Here is an 18,189-nt window from a genome sequence, read left to right on the forward strand (position 1 = left end):
TGGGAACGGGGGTCTCGGAAATGGGGGGTTGGGAACAGGGGGGTTGGGAACGGGGGTCTCAGAAATGGGGGGTTGGGAACGGGGGTCTCGGAAATGGGGGGTTGGGAACGGGGGTCTTGGAAATAGGGGGTTGGGAACGGGAATCTCAGAAATGGGGGGTTGGGAACAGGGGGGTTGGGAACGGGGGTCTCGGAAATGGGGGGTTGGGAACGGGGGTCTCGGGAGCAGCTGGTGTTCTCAGGAATGAGAGGCTCTCAGGAATGGGGGAGTTCTCAGGCACGGAGGGGGCCCGAGTGATGGGAAATAGATTGGTGAACAGAGAGAGTATGGGACCCGAGAGGCAGTGGTGAGATGACTGAGGATAGGAGGGCCATGAGAGATGGGCAAATTGTGTACATAGGGGGTGAGGAGGGAGAGGGGGAGGAGGGAGAGGGGGAGGAGGGAGGGGGAGAAGGAAGGGGGGAGAAGGAGGGAGAAGGAGGGAGGGGGAGAAAGAGGGAGAGGGATGCAGGGGGAGAGGCTGGAGGAGGGGGTTGCAGGGGAGAGGGCTGCAGAAGGAGAGGGGAGAGGGAGAGAGGGTGGGGAAAGGGATGGAGGAGAGGCTGAGGGGAGGGGTTTGCAGGGGGAGAGGGAGGGGGAGGGGTCAGAATGGAAACATTGAAGGGGAAACCTGAGGGAATTAGTGGAAGTGGAGTTTGGGGACTCCATCGACTCGCTGTCAGTATCTGTACCCAGTCCATCATCACCATTACCTCGACCAGCGCAAACTTCTCCTCGCTGGTATAGTTATAGCGAGTGGCTCGTTCGTACTCCTCCGCCGTGCCCGGGCAGTCCTTGTTGCAGAATTTATCCGTGGGGTGAACCAACTTCCAAGAATACTGGAAAAGGAGATGCATTACTCACCAAGACAGAGACAAACACCAACGACCTGTGGCTAGTGGGTTTCTGTACAGGGGCAGACACTCACTCCCTCCACACCCACCTGCCTGGGGACACTGCAAGAGTGGGGTAAAAGGGTTCCCAACACCTCTCACACCATCCACCAGATACTTCATTGAGGGGTATAACTTGAAGATGATTGGAGGAAAGTATCAGGGGATGTCAGAAGTATGTTTTTTTAAACGGAGTGCTGGGTGTGCGGAACACACTGCCAGGGGCGGTGGGAGAGGCAGATACATTAGGGACGTGTAAGACACTCTGAGATATGCACATGGATGATAGAAAAATGGAGGGTTATGTGGGAGGCAATCAGAATCAGGTTTAATATCACTGGTATATGTCGTGAAATTTGTTAGCTTTGCAGCAGCAGCACTATGCGATACATAATAGCGGGAAATAAATACGTAAATCAGTAAATCATTAAAGTATATATGTGTATATTAAATAGTTAAATTGAAAATGGAGCAAAAACAGAAATAATATATATTTTTTAAAAGTGAGGCAGTGTTCAAGGGTTCAATGTCCATTTAGGAATCGTTCGGCAGAGGGGAAGAAGCTGTTCCTGAATCGCTGAGTGTGTGCCTTCAGGCTCCTGTACCTCCTCCCTGATGGTAACAGTGAGAAAAGGGCTTGTCCTGGGTGCTGGAGGTCCTTAATAATGGATGTCGCCTTCCTGAAGCACAGCTCCTTGAATATGTCTTGAACACTACGGAGGCTAATACCCCAAGATGGAGCTAACTAATCTTACAACTTTCTGCAGCTTCTTTCGGTCCTGTGCAGTAGCCCCTCGCCAACTCCTCCCTTAACAGACAGTGATGCAGCCTGTCAGAATATGCTCTCCATGGTACATCGATAAAAGTTTTCCGGTGTTTTCCGTGACAAACCAAAACTCCGGCGTGGGGGGTGAGATCCGGCGTGGGATGAGAGATCCGGCGTGGGATGAGAGATCCGGTGTGGGATGAGAGATCCGGTGTGAGGGGTGAGATCCGGTGTGGGGGTGATGAGATCCGGTGTGGGGGGAGAGATCCAGTGTGGGAGTGATGAGATCCGGTGTGGGGGGAGAGATCTGGTGTGGGGGGAGAGATCCGGTGTGAGGGGTATGAAATCCCTTGTGAGGGGTGAGATCCGGTGTGGGGGTGATGAGATCCGGTGTGGGGTGAGAGATCCTGTGTAGGGGGTATGAAATCCCTTGTGGGGGGAGTGATCTTTTGTGGGGGTGATGAGATCCGGTGTGGGGGTGAGATCCGATGTATGGGGGGAGAGATCCGGTGTGTGGGGTGAGAGATCCGGTGTGGGGTGAGAGATCCGGTGTGGGCGGTGTGAGGGGTGAGATCCGATGTGTGGGGGGAGAGATCCGGTGTGGGGGTGATGAGATCCCTTGTGGGGGGTGAGATCCGGTGTGGGGTAAGAGATACGGTGTGAGGGGTGAGATCCGATGTGTGGGGGTGATGAGATCCCTTGTGGGGGGTGAGATCCAGTGTGAGGGGGAGAGATCCGGTGTGTGGGGGGAGAGATCCCTTCTGGGGGGTGAGATCCGATGTGTGGGGGGAGAGATCCGGTGTGGGGTGAGAGATCCGGTGTGAGGGGTGAGATCCGATGTGTGGGGGGGAGAGATCCGGTGTGGGGGTGATGAGATCCCTTGTGGGGGGTGAGATCCGGTGTGGGGTAAGAGATACGGTGTGAGGGGTGAGATCCGATGTGTGGGGGGAGAGATCCGGTGTGGGGGGTGAGATCCGATGTGTGGGGGGTATGAAATCCCTTGTGGGGTGAGAGATCCTGTGTGGGGGTGGTGAGATCCTGTGTGGGGGTGATGAGATCCGGCGTGGAGGTGATGAGATCCAGTATGGGGTGAGAGATCCGGTGTGAGGGGTGAGATCTGGTGTGGGGGGAGAAATCCGGTGTGGGGGGGTGATGAGATCCGGTGTGGGGGGTGAGATCCGGTCTGGGGCAAGAGATACGGTGTGAGGGGTGAGATCCGATGTGTGGGGGTGATGAGATCCCTTGTGGGGGGTGAGATCCAGTGTGAGGGGTGAGATCCGATGTGTGGGGGGAAGAGATCCGGTGTGGGGGTGATGAGATCCCTTCTGAGGGGTGAGATCTGATGTGTTGGGGGGTGAGATCCGATGTGTGGGGGAGAGATCCGGTGTGGAGTGAGAGATCCGGTGTGAGGGGTGAGATCCGATGTGTGGGGGGAGAGATCCGGTGTGGGGGGTGAGATCCGATGTGTGGGGTGAGAGATCCGGTGTGGAGGGTATGAAATCCCTTGTGGGGTGAGAGATCCTGTGTGGGGGTGATGAGATCCGGCGTGGAGGTGATGAGATCCGGTGTGGGGTGAGAGATCCTGTGTGGGGGTGATGAGATCCGGCGTGGAGGTGATGAGATCCGGTGTGGGGTGAGAGATCCAGTGTGAGGGGTGAGATCTGGTGTGGGGGGAGAGATCCGGTGTGGGGGTGATGAGATCCAGTGTGGGGGGAGAGATCCGGTGTGGGGGTGATGAGATCCTGTGTGGGGGTGATGAGATCCTGTGTGAGGGGTATGAAATCCCTTGTGAGGGGTGAGATCCGGTGTGGGGGTGATGAGATCCGGTGTGGGGTGAGAGATCCTGTGTGGGGGGTATGAAATCCCTTGTGGGGGGAGGGTGATGAGATCCCTTGTGGGGGGTGAGATCCGATGTGTGGGGGGAGAGATCCGGTGTGGGGTGAGAGATCCGGTGTGGTCGGTGTGAGGGGTGAGATCCGATGTGTGGGGGGAGAGATCCGGTGTGTGGGGGGAGAGATCCGGTGTGGGGGTGATGAGATCCCTTGTGGGGTTGAGATCCGGTCTGGGGCAAGAGATACGGTGTGAGGGGTGAGATCCAATGTGTGGGGGTGATGAGATCCCTTGTGGGTGATGAGATCCCTTCTGAGGGGTGAGATCTGATGTGTGGGGGGGGGTGAGATCCGATGTGTGGGGGGGGAGATCCGGTGTGGGGGGTGAGATCCGATGTGTGGGGTGAGAGATCCGGTGTGGAGGGTATGAAATCCCTTGTGGGGTGAGAGATCCTGTGTGGGGGTGATGAGATCCGGCGTGGAGGTGATGAGATCCGGTGTGGGGTGAGAGATCCTGTGTGGGGGTGATGAGATCCGGCGTGGAGGTGATGAGATCCGGTGTGGGGTGAGAGATCCAGTGTGAGGGGTGAGATCTGGTGTGGGGGGAGAGATCCGGTGTGGGGGTGATGAGATCCCTTGTGGGGTTGAGATCCGGTCTGGGGCAAGAGATACGGTGTGAGGGGTGAGATCCAATGTGTGGGGGGTGATGAGATCCCTTCTGAGGGGTGAGATCTGATGTGTGGGGGGAGAGATCCGGTGTGGAGTGAGAGATACGGCGTGGGGTGAGAGATCCGGTGTGAGGGGTGAGATCCGATGTGTGGGGGGAGAGATCCAGTGTGTGGGGGGAGAGATCCGGTGTGTGGGGGGAGAGATCCGGTGTGGGGGTGATGAGATCCCTTGTGGGGTTGAGATCCGGTCTGGGGCAAGAGATACGGTGTGAGGGGTGAGATCCAATGTGTGGGGGTGATGAGATCCCTTGTGGGTGATGAGATCCCTTCTGAGGGGTGAGATCTGATGTGTGGGGGGGGTGAGATCCGATGTGTGGGGGGAGAGATCCGGTGTGGAGTGAGAGATACGGCGTGGGGTGAGAGATCCGGTGTGAGGGGTGAGATCCGATGTGTGGGGGGAGAGATCCGGTGTGGGGGGTGAGATCCGATGTGTGGGGTGAGAGATCCGGTGTGGAGGGTATGAAATCCCTTGTGGGGTGAGAGATCCTGTGTGGGGGTAGTGAGATCCTGTGTGGGGGTGATGAGATCCGGCGTGGAGGTGATGAGATCCAGTGTGAGGGGTGAGATCCGGTGTGGGGGGAGAGATCCGGTGTGGGGGTGATGAGATCCGGTGTGGGGGGAGAGATCTGGTGTGAGGGGTATGAAATCCCTTGTGAGGGGTGAGATCCGGTGTGGGGGTGATGAGATCCGGTGTGGGGTGAGAGATCCTGTGTGGGGGGTATGAAATCCCTTGTGGGGGGAGTGATCTTTATGGGGGTGATGAGATCCGGTGGTGGGGGTGAGATCCGATGTATGGGGGGAGAGATCCGGTGTGTGGGGTGAGAGATCCGGTGTGGGGTGAGAGATCTGGTGTGGGCGGTGTGAGGGGTGAGGTCCGATGTGTGGGGGGAGAGATCCGGTGTGGGGGTGATGAGATCCCTTGTGGGGGGTGAGATCCGATGTGTGGGGGGAGAGATCCGGTGTGGGGTGAGAGATCCGGTGTGGGGTGAGAGATCCGGTGTGGGGTGAGAGATCCGGTGTGGGCGGTGTGAGGGGTGAGATCCGATGTGTGGGGGGAGAGATCCGGTGTGTGGGGGGAGAGATCCGGTGTGGGGGTGATGAGATCCCTTGTGGGGTTGAGATCCGGTCTGGGGCAAGAAATACGGTGTGAGGGGTGAGATCCAATGTGTGGGGGTGATGAGATCCCCTGTGGGTGATGAGATCCCTTCTGAGGGGTGAGATCTGATGTGTGGGGGGGGGGTGAGATCCGATGTGTGGGGGGAGAGATCCGGTGTGGAGTGAGAGATCCGGCGTGGGGTGAGAGATCCGGTGTGAGGGGTGAGATCCGATGTGTGGGGGGAGAGATCCGGTGTGGGGGGTGAGATCCGATGTGTGGGGTGAGAGATCCGGTGTGGAGGGTATGAAATCCCTTGTGGGGTGAGAGATCCTGTGTGGGGGTGATGAGATCCGGCGTGGGGTGAGAGATCCTGTGTGGGGGTGATGAGATCCGGCGTGGAGGTGATGAGATCCGGTGTGGGGTGAGAGATCCAGTGTGAGGGGTGAGATCTGGTGTGGGGGGAGAGATCCGGTGTGGGGGTGATGAGATCCAGTGTGGGGGGAGAGATCCGGTGTGGGTGTGATGAGATCCTGTGTGGGGGTGATGAGATCCTGTGTGAGGGGTATGAAATCCCTTGTGAGGGGTGAGATCCGGTGTGGGGGTGATGAGATCCGGGTGTGGGGAGAGAGATCCTGTGTGGGGGGTATGAAATCCCTTGTGGGGGGAGTGATCTTTTGTGGGGGTGATGAGATCCCTTGTGGGGGGTGAGATCCGATGTGTGGGGGGAGAGATCCGGTGTGGGGGTGATGAAATCCCTTCTGAGGGGTGAGATCTGATGTGTTGGGGGGTGAGATCCGATGTGTGGGGGGAGAGATCCGGTGTGGAGTGAGAGATCCGGCGTGGGGGGAGAGATCCGGTGTGGGGGGTGAGATCCGATGTGTGGGGTGAGAGAGCCGGTGTGGAAGGTATGAAATCCCTTGTGGGGTGAGAGATCCTGAGTGGGGGTGATGAGATCCGGCGTGGAGGTGATGAGATCCGGTGTGGGGTGAGAGATCCTGTGTGGGGGGTGATGAGATCCGGCGTGGAGGTGATGAGATCCGGCGTGGAGGTGATGAGATCCCTTGTGGGGGGTGAGATCCAGTGTGAGGGGTGAGATCCGATGTGTGGGGGGAAGAGATCCGGTGTGGGGGGTGATGAGATCCGGTGTGGGGGTGATGAGATCCGGTGTGGGGGGGAGAGATCTGGTGTGGGGGGGAGAGATCCGGTGTGAGGGGTGAGATCCAGTGTGGGAATGATGAGATCCCTTGTGGGGGTGATGAGATCCGGTGTGGGGGTGATGTGATCCGGTGTGGGGGGTGATGAGATCCCTTCTGGGGGGTGAGATCCCTTGTGGGGGTGAGAGATCTTGTGTGGGGGTGATGAGATCCAGTGTGGGGGGGAGCGATCCGGTGTGGGGGGAGCGATCCGGTGTGGGGGTGATGTGATCCGGTGTGGGGGTGATGAGATCCCTTGTGGGGGGGTGAGATCCGGTCTGGGGCAAGAGATACGGTGTGAGGGGTGAGATCCGATGTGTGGGGGTGATGAGATCCCTTGTGGGGGGTGAGATCCAGTGTGAGGGGTGAGATCCGATGTGTGGGGGGACGAGATCCGGTGTGGGGGTGATGAGATCCCTTCTGAGGGGTGAGATCTGATGTGTTGGGGGGTGAGATCCGATGTGTGGGGGGAGAGATCCGGTGTGGGGGTGATGAGATCCCTTGTGGGGGGTGAGATCCGGTCTGGGGCAAGAGATACGGTGTGAGGGGTGAGATCCGGTGTGGGGGTGATGAGATCCCTTCTGAGGGGTGAGATCTGATGTGTTGGGGGGTGAGATCCGATGTGTGGGGGGAGAGATCCGGTGTGGAGTGAGAGAACCGGCGTGGGGTGAGAGATCCGGTGTGAGGGGTGAGATCCGATGTGTGGGGGGAGAGATCCGATGTGGGGGGTGAGATCCGATGTGTGGGGTGAGAGATCCGGTGTGGAGGGTATGAAATCCCTTGTGGGGTGAGAGATCCTGTGTGGGGGTGATGAGATCCGGCGTGGAGGTGATGAGATCCGGTGTGGGGTGAGAGATCCTGTGTGGGGGTGATGAGATCCGGCGTGGAGGTGATGAGATCCGGTGTGGGGTGAGAGATCCAGTGTGAGGGGTGAGATCTGGTGTGGGGGGAGAGATCCGGTGTGGGGGTGATGAGATCCAGTGTGGGGGGAGAGATCCAGTGTGAGGGGTGAGATCCGATGTGTGGGGGGACGAGATCCGGTGTGGGGGTGATGAGATCCCTTCTGAGGGGTGAGATCTGATGTGTTGGGGGGTGAGATCCGATGTGTGGGGGGAGAGATCCGGTGTGGGGGTGATGAGATCCGGTGTGGGGTGAGAGATCCTGTGTGGGGGGTATGAAATCCCTTGTGGGGGGAGTGATCTTTTGTGGGGGTGATGAGATCCCTTGTGGGGGGTGAGATCCGATGTGTGGGGGGAGAGATCCGGTGTGGGGTGAGAGATCCGGTGTGGGCGGTGTGAGGGGTGAGATCCGATGTGTGGGGGAGAGATCCAGTGTGTGGGGGGAGAGATCCGGTGTGGGGGGTGATGAGATCCCTTGTGGGGTTGAGATCCGGTCTGGGGCAAGAGATACGGTGTGAGGGGAGAGATCCAATGTGTGCGGGTGATGAGATCCCTTGTGGGTGATGAGATCCCTTCTGAGGGGTGAGATCTGATGTGTGGGGGGGGTGAGATCCGATGTGTGGGGGGAGAGATCCGGTGTGGAGTGAGAGATCCGGCGTGGGGTGAGAGATCCGATGTGTGGGGGGAGAGATCCGGTGTGGGGGGTGAGATCCGATGTGTGGGGTGAGAGATCCGGTGTGGAGGGTATGAAATCCCTTGTGGGGTGAGAGATCCTATGTGGGGGTAGTGAGATCCTGTGTGGGGGTGATGAGATCCGGCGTGGTGTGAGAGATCCGGTGTGAGGGGTGAGATCCGATGTGTGGGGGGAGAGATCCGGTGTGGGGGGTGAGATCCGATGTGTGGGGTGAGAGATCCGGTGTGGAAGGTATGAAATCCCTTGTGGGGTGAGAGATCCTGAGTGGGGGTGATGAGATCCGGCGTGGAGGTGATGAGATCCGGTGTGGGGTGAGAGATCCTGTGTGGGGGTGATGAGATCCGGCGTGGAGGTGATGAGATCCGGTGTGGGGTGAGAGATCCAGTGTGAGGGGTGAGATCTGGTGTGGGGGGAGAGATCCGGTGTGGGGGTGATGAGATCCAGTGTGGGGGGAGAGATCCGGTGTGGGGGTGATGAGATCCTGTGTGGGGGTGATGAGATCCTGTGTGGGGGTGATGAGATCCTGTGGTGAGGGGTATGAAATCCCTTGTGAGGGGTGAGATCTGGTGTGGGGGTGATGAGATCCGGTGTGGGGGTGATGAGATCCCTTGTGGGGGGGTGAGATCCAGTGTGAGGGGTGAGATCCGATGTGTGGGGGGAAGAGATCCGGTGTGGGGGTGATGAGATCCTGTGTGGGGGTGATGAGATCCGGTGTGGGGGTGATGAGATCCGGTGTGGGGGGGAGAGATCTGGTGTGGGGGGGAGAGATCCGGTGTGAGGGGTGAGATCCAGTGTGGGAATGATGAGATCCCTTGTGGGGGTGATGAGATCCGGTGTGGGGGTGATGTGATCCGGTGTGGGGGGGTGATGAGATCCCTTCTGGGGGTTGAGATCCCTTGTGGGGGTGAGAGATCTTGTGTGGGGGTGATGAGATCCAGTGTGGGGGGGGAGCGATCCGGTGTGGGGGGAGCGATCCGGTGTGGGGGTGATGTGATCCAGTGTGGGGGTGATGAGATCCGATGTGTGGGGGGAGAGATCCGGTGTGGGGGTGATGAGATCCCTTGTGGGGGGGTGAGATCCGGTCTGGGGCAAGAGATACGGTGTGAGGGGTGAGATCCGATGTGTGGGGGGTGATGAGATCCCTTGTGGGGGGTGAGATCCAGTGTGAGGGGTGAGATCCGATGTGTGGGGGGAAGAGATCCGGTGTGGGGGTGATGAGATCCCTTCTGAGGGGTGAGATCTGATGTGTTGGGGGGTGAGATCCGATGTGTGGGGGGAGAGATCCGGGTGTGGGGGTGATGAGATCCCTTGTGGGGGGTGAGATCCGGTCTGGGGCAAGAGATACGGTGTGAGGGGTGAGATCCGATGTGTGGGGGGTGATGAGATCCCTTGTGGGGGGTGAGATCCAGTGTGAGGGGTGAGATCCGATGTGTGGGGGGAAGAGATCCGGTGTGGGGGTGATGAGATCCCTTCTGAGGGGTGAGATCTGATGTGTTGGGGGGTGAGATCCGATGTGTGGGGGGAGAGATCCGGTGTGGAGTGAGAGATCGGCGTGGGGTGAGAGATCCGGTGTGAGGGGTGAGATCCGATGTGTGGGGGGAGAGATCCGATGTGGGGGGTGAGATCCGATGTGTGGGGTGAGAGATCCGGTGTGGAGGGTATGAAATCCCTTGTGGGGTGAGAGATCCTGTGTGGGGGTGATGAGATCCGGCGTGGAGGTGATGAGATCCGGTGTGGGGTGAGAGATCCTGTGTGGGGGTGATGAGATCCGGCGTGGAGGTGATGAGATCCGGTGTGGGGTGAGAGATCCAGTGTGAGGGGTGAGATCTGGTGTGGGGGGAGAGATCCGGTGTGGGGGTGATGAGATCCAGTGTGGGGGGAGAGATCCGGTGTGGGGGTGATGAGATCCTGTGTGGGGGTGATGAGATCCTGTGTGAGGGGTATGAAATCCCTTGTGAGGGGTGAGATCCGGTGTGGGGGTGATGAGATCCGGTGTGGGGTGAGAGATCCTGTGTGGGGGGTATGAAATCCCTTGTGGGGGGAGTGATCTTTTGTGGGGGTGATGAGATCCCTTGTGGGGGGTGAGATCCGATGTGTGGGGGGAGAGATCCGGTGTGGGGTGAGAGATCCGGTGTGGGCGGTGTGAGGGGTGAGATCCGATGTGTGGGGGGAGAGATCCAGTGTGTGGGGGGAGAGATCCGGTGTGGGGGTGATGAGATCCCTTGTGGGGTTGAGATCCGGTCTGGGGCAAGAGATACGGTGTGAGGGGTGAGATCCAATGTGTGGGGGTGATGAGATCCCTTGTGGGTGATGAGATCCCTTCTGAGGGGTGAGATCTGATGTGTGGGGGGGGTGAGATCCGATGTGTGGGGGGAGAGATCCGGTGTGGAGTGAGAGATCCGGCGTGGGGTGAGAGATCCGATGTGTGGGGGGAGAGATCCGGTGTGGGGGGTGAGATCCGATGTGTGGGGTGAGAGATCCGGTGTGGAGGGTATGAAATCCCTTGTGGGGTGAGAGATCCTGTGTGGGGGTAGTGAGATCCTGTGTGGGGGTGATGAGATCCAGCGTGGAGGTGTTGAGATCCAGTGTGAGGGGTGAGATCTGGTGTGGGGGTGATGAGATCCGGTGTGGGGGGAGAGATCCGGTGTGGGGGTGATGAGATCCAGTGTGGGTGGAGAGATCCGGTGTGGGGGGAGAGATCCAGTGTGGGGGTGATGAGATCCGGTGTGAGGGGTGAGATCCGGTGTGGGGGGAGAGATCCAGTGTGGGGGGTGAGATCCGGTGTGGGGGGTGATGAGATCCGGTGTGGGGGTGAGAGATCCTGTGTGGGGGGTATGAAATCCCTTGTGTGGGGAGTGATCCTTTGTGGGGGTGATGAAATCCGGTGTGGGGGGTGAGATCCAATGTGTGGGAGGAGAGATCCGGTGTGGGGCAAGAGATCCGGTGTGGGGGCTGAGATCCGATGTGTGGGGGTGATGAGATCCCTTGTGGGGGGTGAGATCCGGTGTGAGGGGTGAGATCCGATGTGTGGGGAGAGAGATCTGGTGTGGGGGTGATGAGATCCCTTCTGGGGGGTGAGATCCGGTGTGGGGTAAGAGATCCGGTGTGGGGGTGATGAGATCCTGTGTGGGGGTGATGAGATCCCTTGTGGGGGGTGAGATCCGGTGTGGGGTGAGAGATCCAGTGTGGGGGTGATGAGATCCCTTGTGGGGGGTGAGAGATCCGGTGTGGGGCAAGAGATCCGGTGTGAGGGGTGAGATCCGATGTGTGGGGGTGATGAGATCCCTTGTGGGGGGTGAGATCCGGTGTGAGGGGTGAGATCCGATGTGTGGGGAGAGAGATCTGGTGTGGGGGTGATGAGATCCCTTCTGGGGGGTGAGATCCGGTGTGGGGTAAGAGATCCGGTGTGGGGGTGATGAGATCCTGTGTGGGGGTGATGAGATCCCTTGTGGGGGGTGAGATCCGGTGTGGGGGGAGAGATCTTGTGTGGGGGTGATGAGATCCCTTGTGGGGGGTGAGATCCGGTGTGGGGGTGATGAGATCCTGTGTGGGGGTGATGAGATCCCTTGTGGGGGGTGAGATCCGGTGTGGGGGGTGAGATCCGGTGTGGGGGTGATGAGATCCGGTGTGGGGGTGATGAGATCCGGTGTGGGGGTGAGATCCGGTGTGGGGGTGAGATCCGGTGTGGGGGTGATGAGATCCTGTGTGGGGGTGATGAGATCCGGTGTGGGGGGGAGAGATCTGGTGTGGGGGGGAGAGATCCGGTGTGAGGGGTGAGATCCAGTGTGGGAATGATGAGATCCCTTGTGGGGGTGATGAGATCCGGTGTGGGGGTGATGTGATCCGGTGTGGGGGGTGATGAGATCCCTTCTGGGGGGTGAGATCCCTTGTGGGGGTGAGAGATCTTGTGTGGGGGTGATGAGATCCAGTGTGGGGGGGAGCGATCCGGTGTGGGGGGGAGCGATCCGGTGTGGGGGGAGCGATCCGGTGTGGGGGTGATGTGATCCGGTGTGGGGGTGATGAGATCCGGTGTGGGGGGTGATGAGATCCGGTGTGGGCGTGATGAGATCCGGTGTGGGGGGTGATGAGATCCGGTGTGGGGGTGATGAGATCCGGTGTGGGGGGTGATGAGATCCGGTGTGGGAGTGATGAGATCCGGTGTGGGGGTGATGAGATCTGGTGTGGGGGGAGAGATCCGGTGTGAGGGTGATGAGATCTGGTGTGGGGGGAGAGATCCAGTGTGGGGGTGATGAGATCCGGTGTGGGGGGTGAGATCCGGTGTGGGGGGAGAAATCCGGTGTGGGGGTGATGAGATCCAGTGTTGGGTTGATGAGATCCGGTGTGGGGGTGAGATCCGGTGTGGGGGTGAGATCCGGTGTGGGGGGGGTGAGATCCGGTGTGGGGGGAGAGATCCGGTGTGGGAGTGATGAGATCCGGTGTGGGGGGAGAGATCTGGTGTGGGGGGGAGAGATCCGGTGTGGGGGTGATGAAATCCCTTGTGAGGGTGATGAGATCTGGTGTGGGGGTGATGAAATCCCTTGTGGGGGGTGAGATCCGGTGTGAGGGTGATGAGATCCAGTGTGGGGGTGATGAAATCCCTTGTGGGGGGTGAGATCCGGTGTGGGGGGTGAGATCCGGTGTGAGGGTGATGAGATCCAGTGTGGGGGTGATGAAATCCCTTGTGGGGGGTGAGATCCGGTGTGGGGGGGAGATCCGGTGTGAGGGTGATGAGATCCGGTTTGGGGGTGATGAAATCCCTTGTGGGGGGTGAGATCCGGTGTGGGGGGGAGATCCGGTGTGAGGGTGATGAGATCCAGTGTGGGGGTGATGAAATCCCTTGAGGGGGGTGAGATCCGGTGTGGGGGGGAGATCCGGTGTGAGGGTGATGAGATCCGGTTTGGGGGTGATGAAATCCCTTGTGGGGGGTGAGATCCGGTGTGAGGGTGATGAGATCCAGTGTGGGGGTGATGAAATCCCTTGAGGGGGGTGAGATCCGGTGTGGGGGGTGAGATCCGGTGTAAGGGTGATGAGATCCGGTGTGGGGGTGATGAAATCCCTTGTGGGGGGTGAGATCCGGTGTGGGGGGTGAGATCCGGTGTGGGGGTGATGAAATCCCTTGTGGGGGGTGAGATCCGGTGTGGGGGGTGAGATCCGGTGTGAGGGTGATGAGATCCGGTGTGGGGGTGATGAAATCCCTTGTGGGGGGTGAGATCCGGTGTGGGGGTGATGAGATCCAGTGTGGGGGTGATGAAATCCCTTGAGGGGGGTGAGATCCGGTGTGGGGGGGAGATCCGGTGTGAGGGTGATGAGATCCGGTGTGGGGGTGATGAAATCCCTTGTGGGGGGTGAGATCCGGTGTGGGGGTGATGAGATCCGGTTTGGGGGTGATGAAATCCCTTGTGGGGGGTGAGATCCGGTGTGGGGGTTGAGGAGCTGCAGTGGAGGGAAGGGTGTGGGATTGACACAACACTCACCACTTCCATGACGTGGGTGCTCCACTTGGAGAGAAGCTGCAGACCCCGCAGTGCCAGGTCAAACAATTCCCGGTATTCCTCATCGGACTTCTGGCTGTCCAGCCCAGAGCCCGTCACCACCTGCAGAGAGAGGGTGAATACTTTATTCGTGAATGTACTTTGAGCAAGGATACAAGCAGATGGAATCAGTTTGAATGACTGGGCTGAAAAGCCTGTTCTTCTGTTTGAACAGGGAAACATTTGAGAGGGGTGGGGTGAGAGTGGGGTGACAGGTCACCAATAAAACACACAGGTGTTGTGGACAGGACAGCCGACTGGGCTGTGGTCTGGCCGGGGGAACGGGGCGTGGCGGTCACTCACCTCGCTGTTGCTGTACCGCGCCAGCTCAGAGATGAAGCGGATATGGTCGTCGCGGATGTGAACCATCTGTTCGCAGATGTTGTACTGCGGGCTGCTGCTTGCCTGTGTGCACGTCCACCTGCGTGGATAGACAGTGTTACACAGGTCAACAGACAGTGTTACAAGGGCCAGGAGCACGGGCCAGCGGACAGTGTTACACAGGCTGGAAGCACGGGCCAGTGGACAGACAGCATTACACAGACTGGGGAACAGTGTTATGCAGGCCAGGAGAACGAGCTGGTAGACAGACAGTGATACATAGGCCAGGAAAACGGGCTAGTTGCACAGACTAGGGGCACGGGCCAGTGGACAGACAGCATTACACAGGCCAGGGGACAGACAGTGTTACACAGGCCAGGAGTGTGGGTCGGCAGACCAACAGCGTTACACAGGCCAGAAGAACGGGCCAGTGGACAGACAGCATTACACAAGCTGGGTGCACAAGCCAGCAGATAGTGTTACACAGGCTGGAAGCACTGGCCAGCCAGCAGACAGCGTTACACAGGCCAGGAGTACGGGCCGGCAGACAGACAGTGTTACACAGGCCTAAAGTGTGGGCTAGTGAACAGGCAATATTACATAGGCCAGCAGACAGTATTACACAGTCCAGGAGTGTGGGCCAGTGGACAGACAGCATTACACAAGCTGGAACACAGGCAAGCGGACAATATTACCCACCGGATGTACGGGTTGGCAGACAGGCAGTGTTACACAGGCTGGGAGCATGGGCCGGCGGACACAGCTTTGCACAGACCAGGAGAACTGACCAGCAGACAAACTGTGTTACACAGGCCAGGAGTGGGGCCGGCAGACAGATGATGTTACACAGGGTGGGAGAATGGGCCTGTTACACAGTGCAGGCAAACATACTAATTACAGGCCTTGACTTGAGGGGATGGAGAGAGGGATGTCTCTCTGTCAGCTCACAAATCACAGAGAGTTCTGTCAACGCAGCACACCCCCACATAACCCGGGACATCAGTGGAAGCAGGAAACTTCAGGGGTGTGTTCGTGGGCTGTGGGCGTTGTTTTGGCAGATGCGGCACATATCCACGGGCTGTGGGAGGGGATTCAGGGGGTTGGGGAGACTCGGTGATGGGGGAGAGTGTCCATGGGCTGTGAAAGGGGGAGAGTGTCCGTGGCTGTGAGAGGGGATTCAGTGGGTGGGGCGAGTCAATGATGGGGGAGAGTGTCCATGAGCTGTGAAAGGGGGAGTCGGTGACGGTGGAGAGTTCTCGTGTCTGTGGGAGGGGATTCAGTGGGTGGTGGGAGTCAGTGATGGGGAGAGTTTCCATGGGCTGTGGGAGGGGATTCAGTGGGTGGGGAGAGTCAGTGATGGGGAGAGTTTCCATGGGCTGTGGGAGGGGAGAGTCAGTGATGGGGAGAGTTTTCGTGGGCTGTGGGAGGGGACTCAGTGGGTGGGGGGAGTCAGTGATGGGGAGAGTGTCTGTGGGTTGTGGGAGGGGATTCAGTGGGTGGGGGGAGTCAGTGATGGGGAGAGTGTCTGTGGGTTGTGGGAGGGGATTCAGTGGGTGGGGAGAGTCAGTGATGGGGAGAGTTTCCATGGGTTGTGGGAGGGGATTCAGTGGGTGGGGGGAGAATGTCTGTGGGCTGTGAGACTTGCGAATGTGAGGAATGTTTTGACTGTTGGGAGCCGAATGTCTGCGGGGAGGATTGAGGTGGGGAGTTCCCACCCCAGTTGAGGAGGGCACTGGGGCCCTTCAGAAGCCCTTGGTCTGACCCACTCGTTGACACACCTTCTCATCTGCGGTACCTCGCTCCAACATCTCAGCAACAGGACAGACAAGACGCTCAGCTGAAGGAGGGAGTCCGACCTCGGCCCCTTCCTGCTCCAAAAGGCCTCCCACTGGGAATCGTGTGAGTGGGTGAGATGGAGTAGGATGGGGGCCTCGGTGCAGCAGCACAGGGTACATTAGGGCTTTTGCTCCTCCCCCCTCCTTGGCGCGGCGGCGAGGGCTGAGGCACAGGGTACATTAGGGCTTGCACTCACTTGGACCTGTTCTCCTCATAGTGAGCACTGGTCTTAATGTATCTGGCCAGCTCTATCTGCATGTCTCCAAACAGCGGCACCACCTGCAACTGCTACAACAGAGGAGAGAGGGGAGGGGGTGAAACGCACCGACCTCGGCCCCCACAGAGCCCTGTACCACCCCCGAGGGATCCCCCGACTCGTCACACCGGGGACCGGCACAAACCAGGCTACGCTCCCCCTTCCCACCGGCTCCCCTAAACTCCACTCCACGGGATCTTGCCTCCTCCCTCGCAGAGGGTTTTCCTCATCTCTCCCGTCTGCACAACCTGCTGTGTTCAAAACCAATTCGTTTGTACCTCACCGAACACCCCAGCAAAGCGCAGTCAGGAGTCTGAGGGGATTTTGTATGTCACCAAAGACTCTCGTAAATGTCTGCAGACGTACTGTGGAGAGCAGTCTGACTGGCTACATTCCTGTCTCATACGGTGAGGTTACTGCACAAGATCAGAAACAGTTGCAGAAAGTTGTAAACTCAGCCAGCTCTTTCATTGGGCACTGGCCTCCCCAGCATCAGGGACACCTTCAAAAGGAGATGCCTCAAAAAGGCAGCACCCAGCATTAAGGACCCCCATTAACCAGGACGTGTCCTCTTCTCATTACTACCATTGAGGAGGAGGTACAAGAGCCTGAAGACGCACACTCAACGATTCAGGAACAGCTTCTTCCCCTCGGCCATCAGCTTTCTAAATGGACAATGAACCCACGAACACGTCCTCATTACTTTGCTCCCTTTTTGCACCACTTATTTAATTCTTTATATTTCTAATTGCAACTTATAGTACTTTTGCACGTACTACACAGTACTGATGCCGTAAAACAACAAATTTTTACATTTGTCAATGACAATAAACCTGATTTTGATTTTGAACCTGATTTCTGAATTTGAAATCCAAGACTGAATTTTGATTCTGATTCTGAAATCACACTCATTGTTTTAGGAACAGCATCCTCCCTTCGTCATTGGATCACATTGTTCCTTTTTAGTGCTATTTATTAATTTTTGTGACTTTTAATGATTTTTAAGTCTTTGCACTGTACTGTTGCCACCAAATAACAAATTTCATGAGCTGTCGGACAGCGTTAATAAACCCGATTCTGACCGGCAGAGGAAGGCTTCCCCAAACTCTGGATGGATCGCAGACCCCCTGGTCTCAGTCTCCAGGCCTGTTGTCGCAGACCACTCAAATGAGGCAACTCGGCCCCTTGAGTGTTTCTTCGCTTCAGCTGCCGCCAGTTCCATCCACCTCCCACCCAGTGAATGCACACATCCAAACACACCACAGGGGACAGAAACTGCAACGTGGCTGTCAAAACTCCCCAACGCATCACCAGCACCAGCTTACCTGCCTTCAAGGTCAAATGTAGAGAAAGGGGCCAGTAACATCATGAAGGATTGCACCCACCCTGCTCATGGACTGTTTGCCCCACTCCCATCAGGGAGGAGGCCACATAGCATCCACATCAGGACCAACAGACTCAAAATCAGTGACTCTCCCCAAGCAGTGAGGCTGATCAACACCTCCACCCACTAACCCACCCAAACACCACTACTTTATCATTTCCTGTCAGACACTCCTGAGCCTAGTGTCACTTTATAGACATACAATCTGTGTATATAAGCTATCTTATATTTTTATATTTACTGTGGTTTTTTTTACCATTGTGTTCTTTATCTTATCAGGTGTTTTTGTGCCCCTTTAGATCCAGAGTAACAGTTTACACGTGTGCACTGGAAATGACATTAACCAGTCCGGAAACTTGGTCTGCCAAGCTGGCAGTGAGCGAGGTGTTGGGGATTTAACTCACTGTCCTCTTCTTCGTCAGGCGTTCCACTCTCCCTCCCACCCACCCGCTTGTCCCCTTCAAATCTGAATCAGGTTTCGTATCACTGGCAGATGTTGTCAAATAGTTGTTTTGTGGCAGCAGTACATTGCGATAATAAACTACAAATTACAATAAGAAACACTAGACATAACAAATTAAATTAAATGGTAATGCAGAGAGGAAAAAAGTAGTAAGGTGGTGTTCGTGGTTTCACTGTCCATTCAGAAAGGTGGAGGGGAAGAAGCTGTTCCTGAAACTCTGAATGTATGTCTTCAGGCTCCTGTACCTCCTCTCTGATGGCA

At 57.6% G+C, this 18,189-nt stretch overlaps 1 protein-coding gene across 4 annotated transcripts in view; it reads right to left on the reverse strand.

Moving 5' to 3' along the window:
* LOC140739100 (cytoplasmic FMR1-interacting protein 2) overlaps positions 1-18,189 on the reverse strand; it is a 156,129-nt gene that overhangs the window by 92,467 nt on the left and 45,473 nt on the right. For all 4 annotated transcript variants that reach the window (XM_073067057.1, XM_073067053.1, XM_073067054.1 and 1 more), the window contains exons 10-13: positions 16,022-16,113; positions 13,972-14,089; positions 13,612-13,731; positions 753-878 (exon numbers count right to left, since the gene is read on the reverse strand). In XM_073067057.1, the coding sequence (XP_072923158.1) occupies positions 753-878; positions 13,612-13,731; positions 13,972-14,089; positions 16,022-16,113 (456 nt within the window). The remainder of the gene's footprint in view (positions 1-752; positions 879-13,611; positions 13,732-13,971; positions 14,090-16,021; positions 16,114-18,189) is intronic.

This window comes from Hemitrygon akajei, chromosome 15, assembly GCF_048418815.1.
Source record: "Hemitrygon akajei chromosome 15, sHemAka1.3, whole genome shotgun sequence".
Lineage (NCBI taxonomy): Eukaryota > Metazoa > Chordata > Chondrichthyes > Myliobatiformes > Dasyatidae > Hemitrygon > Hemitrygon akajei.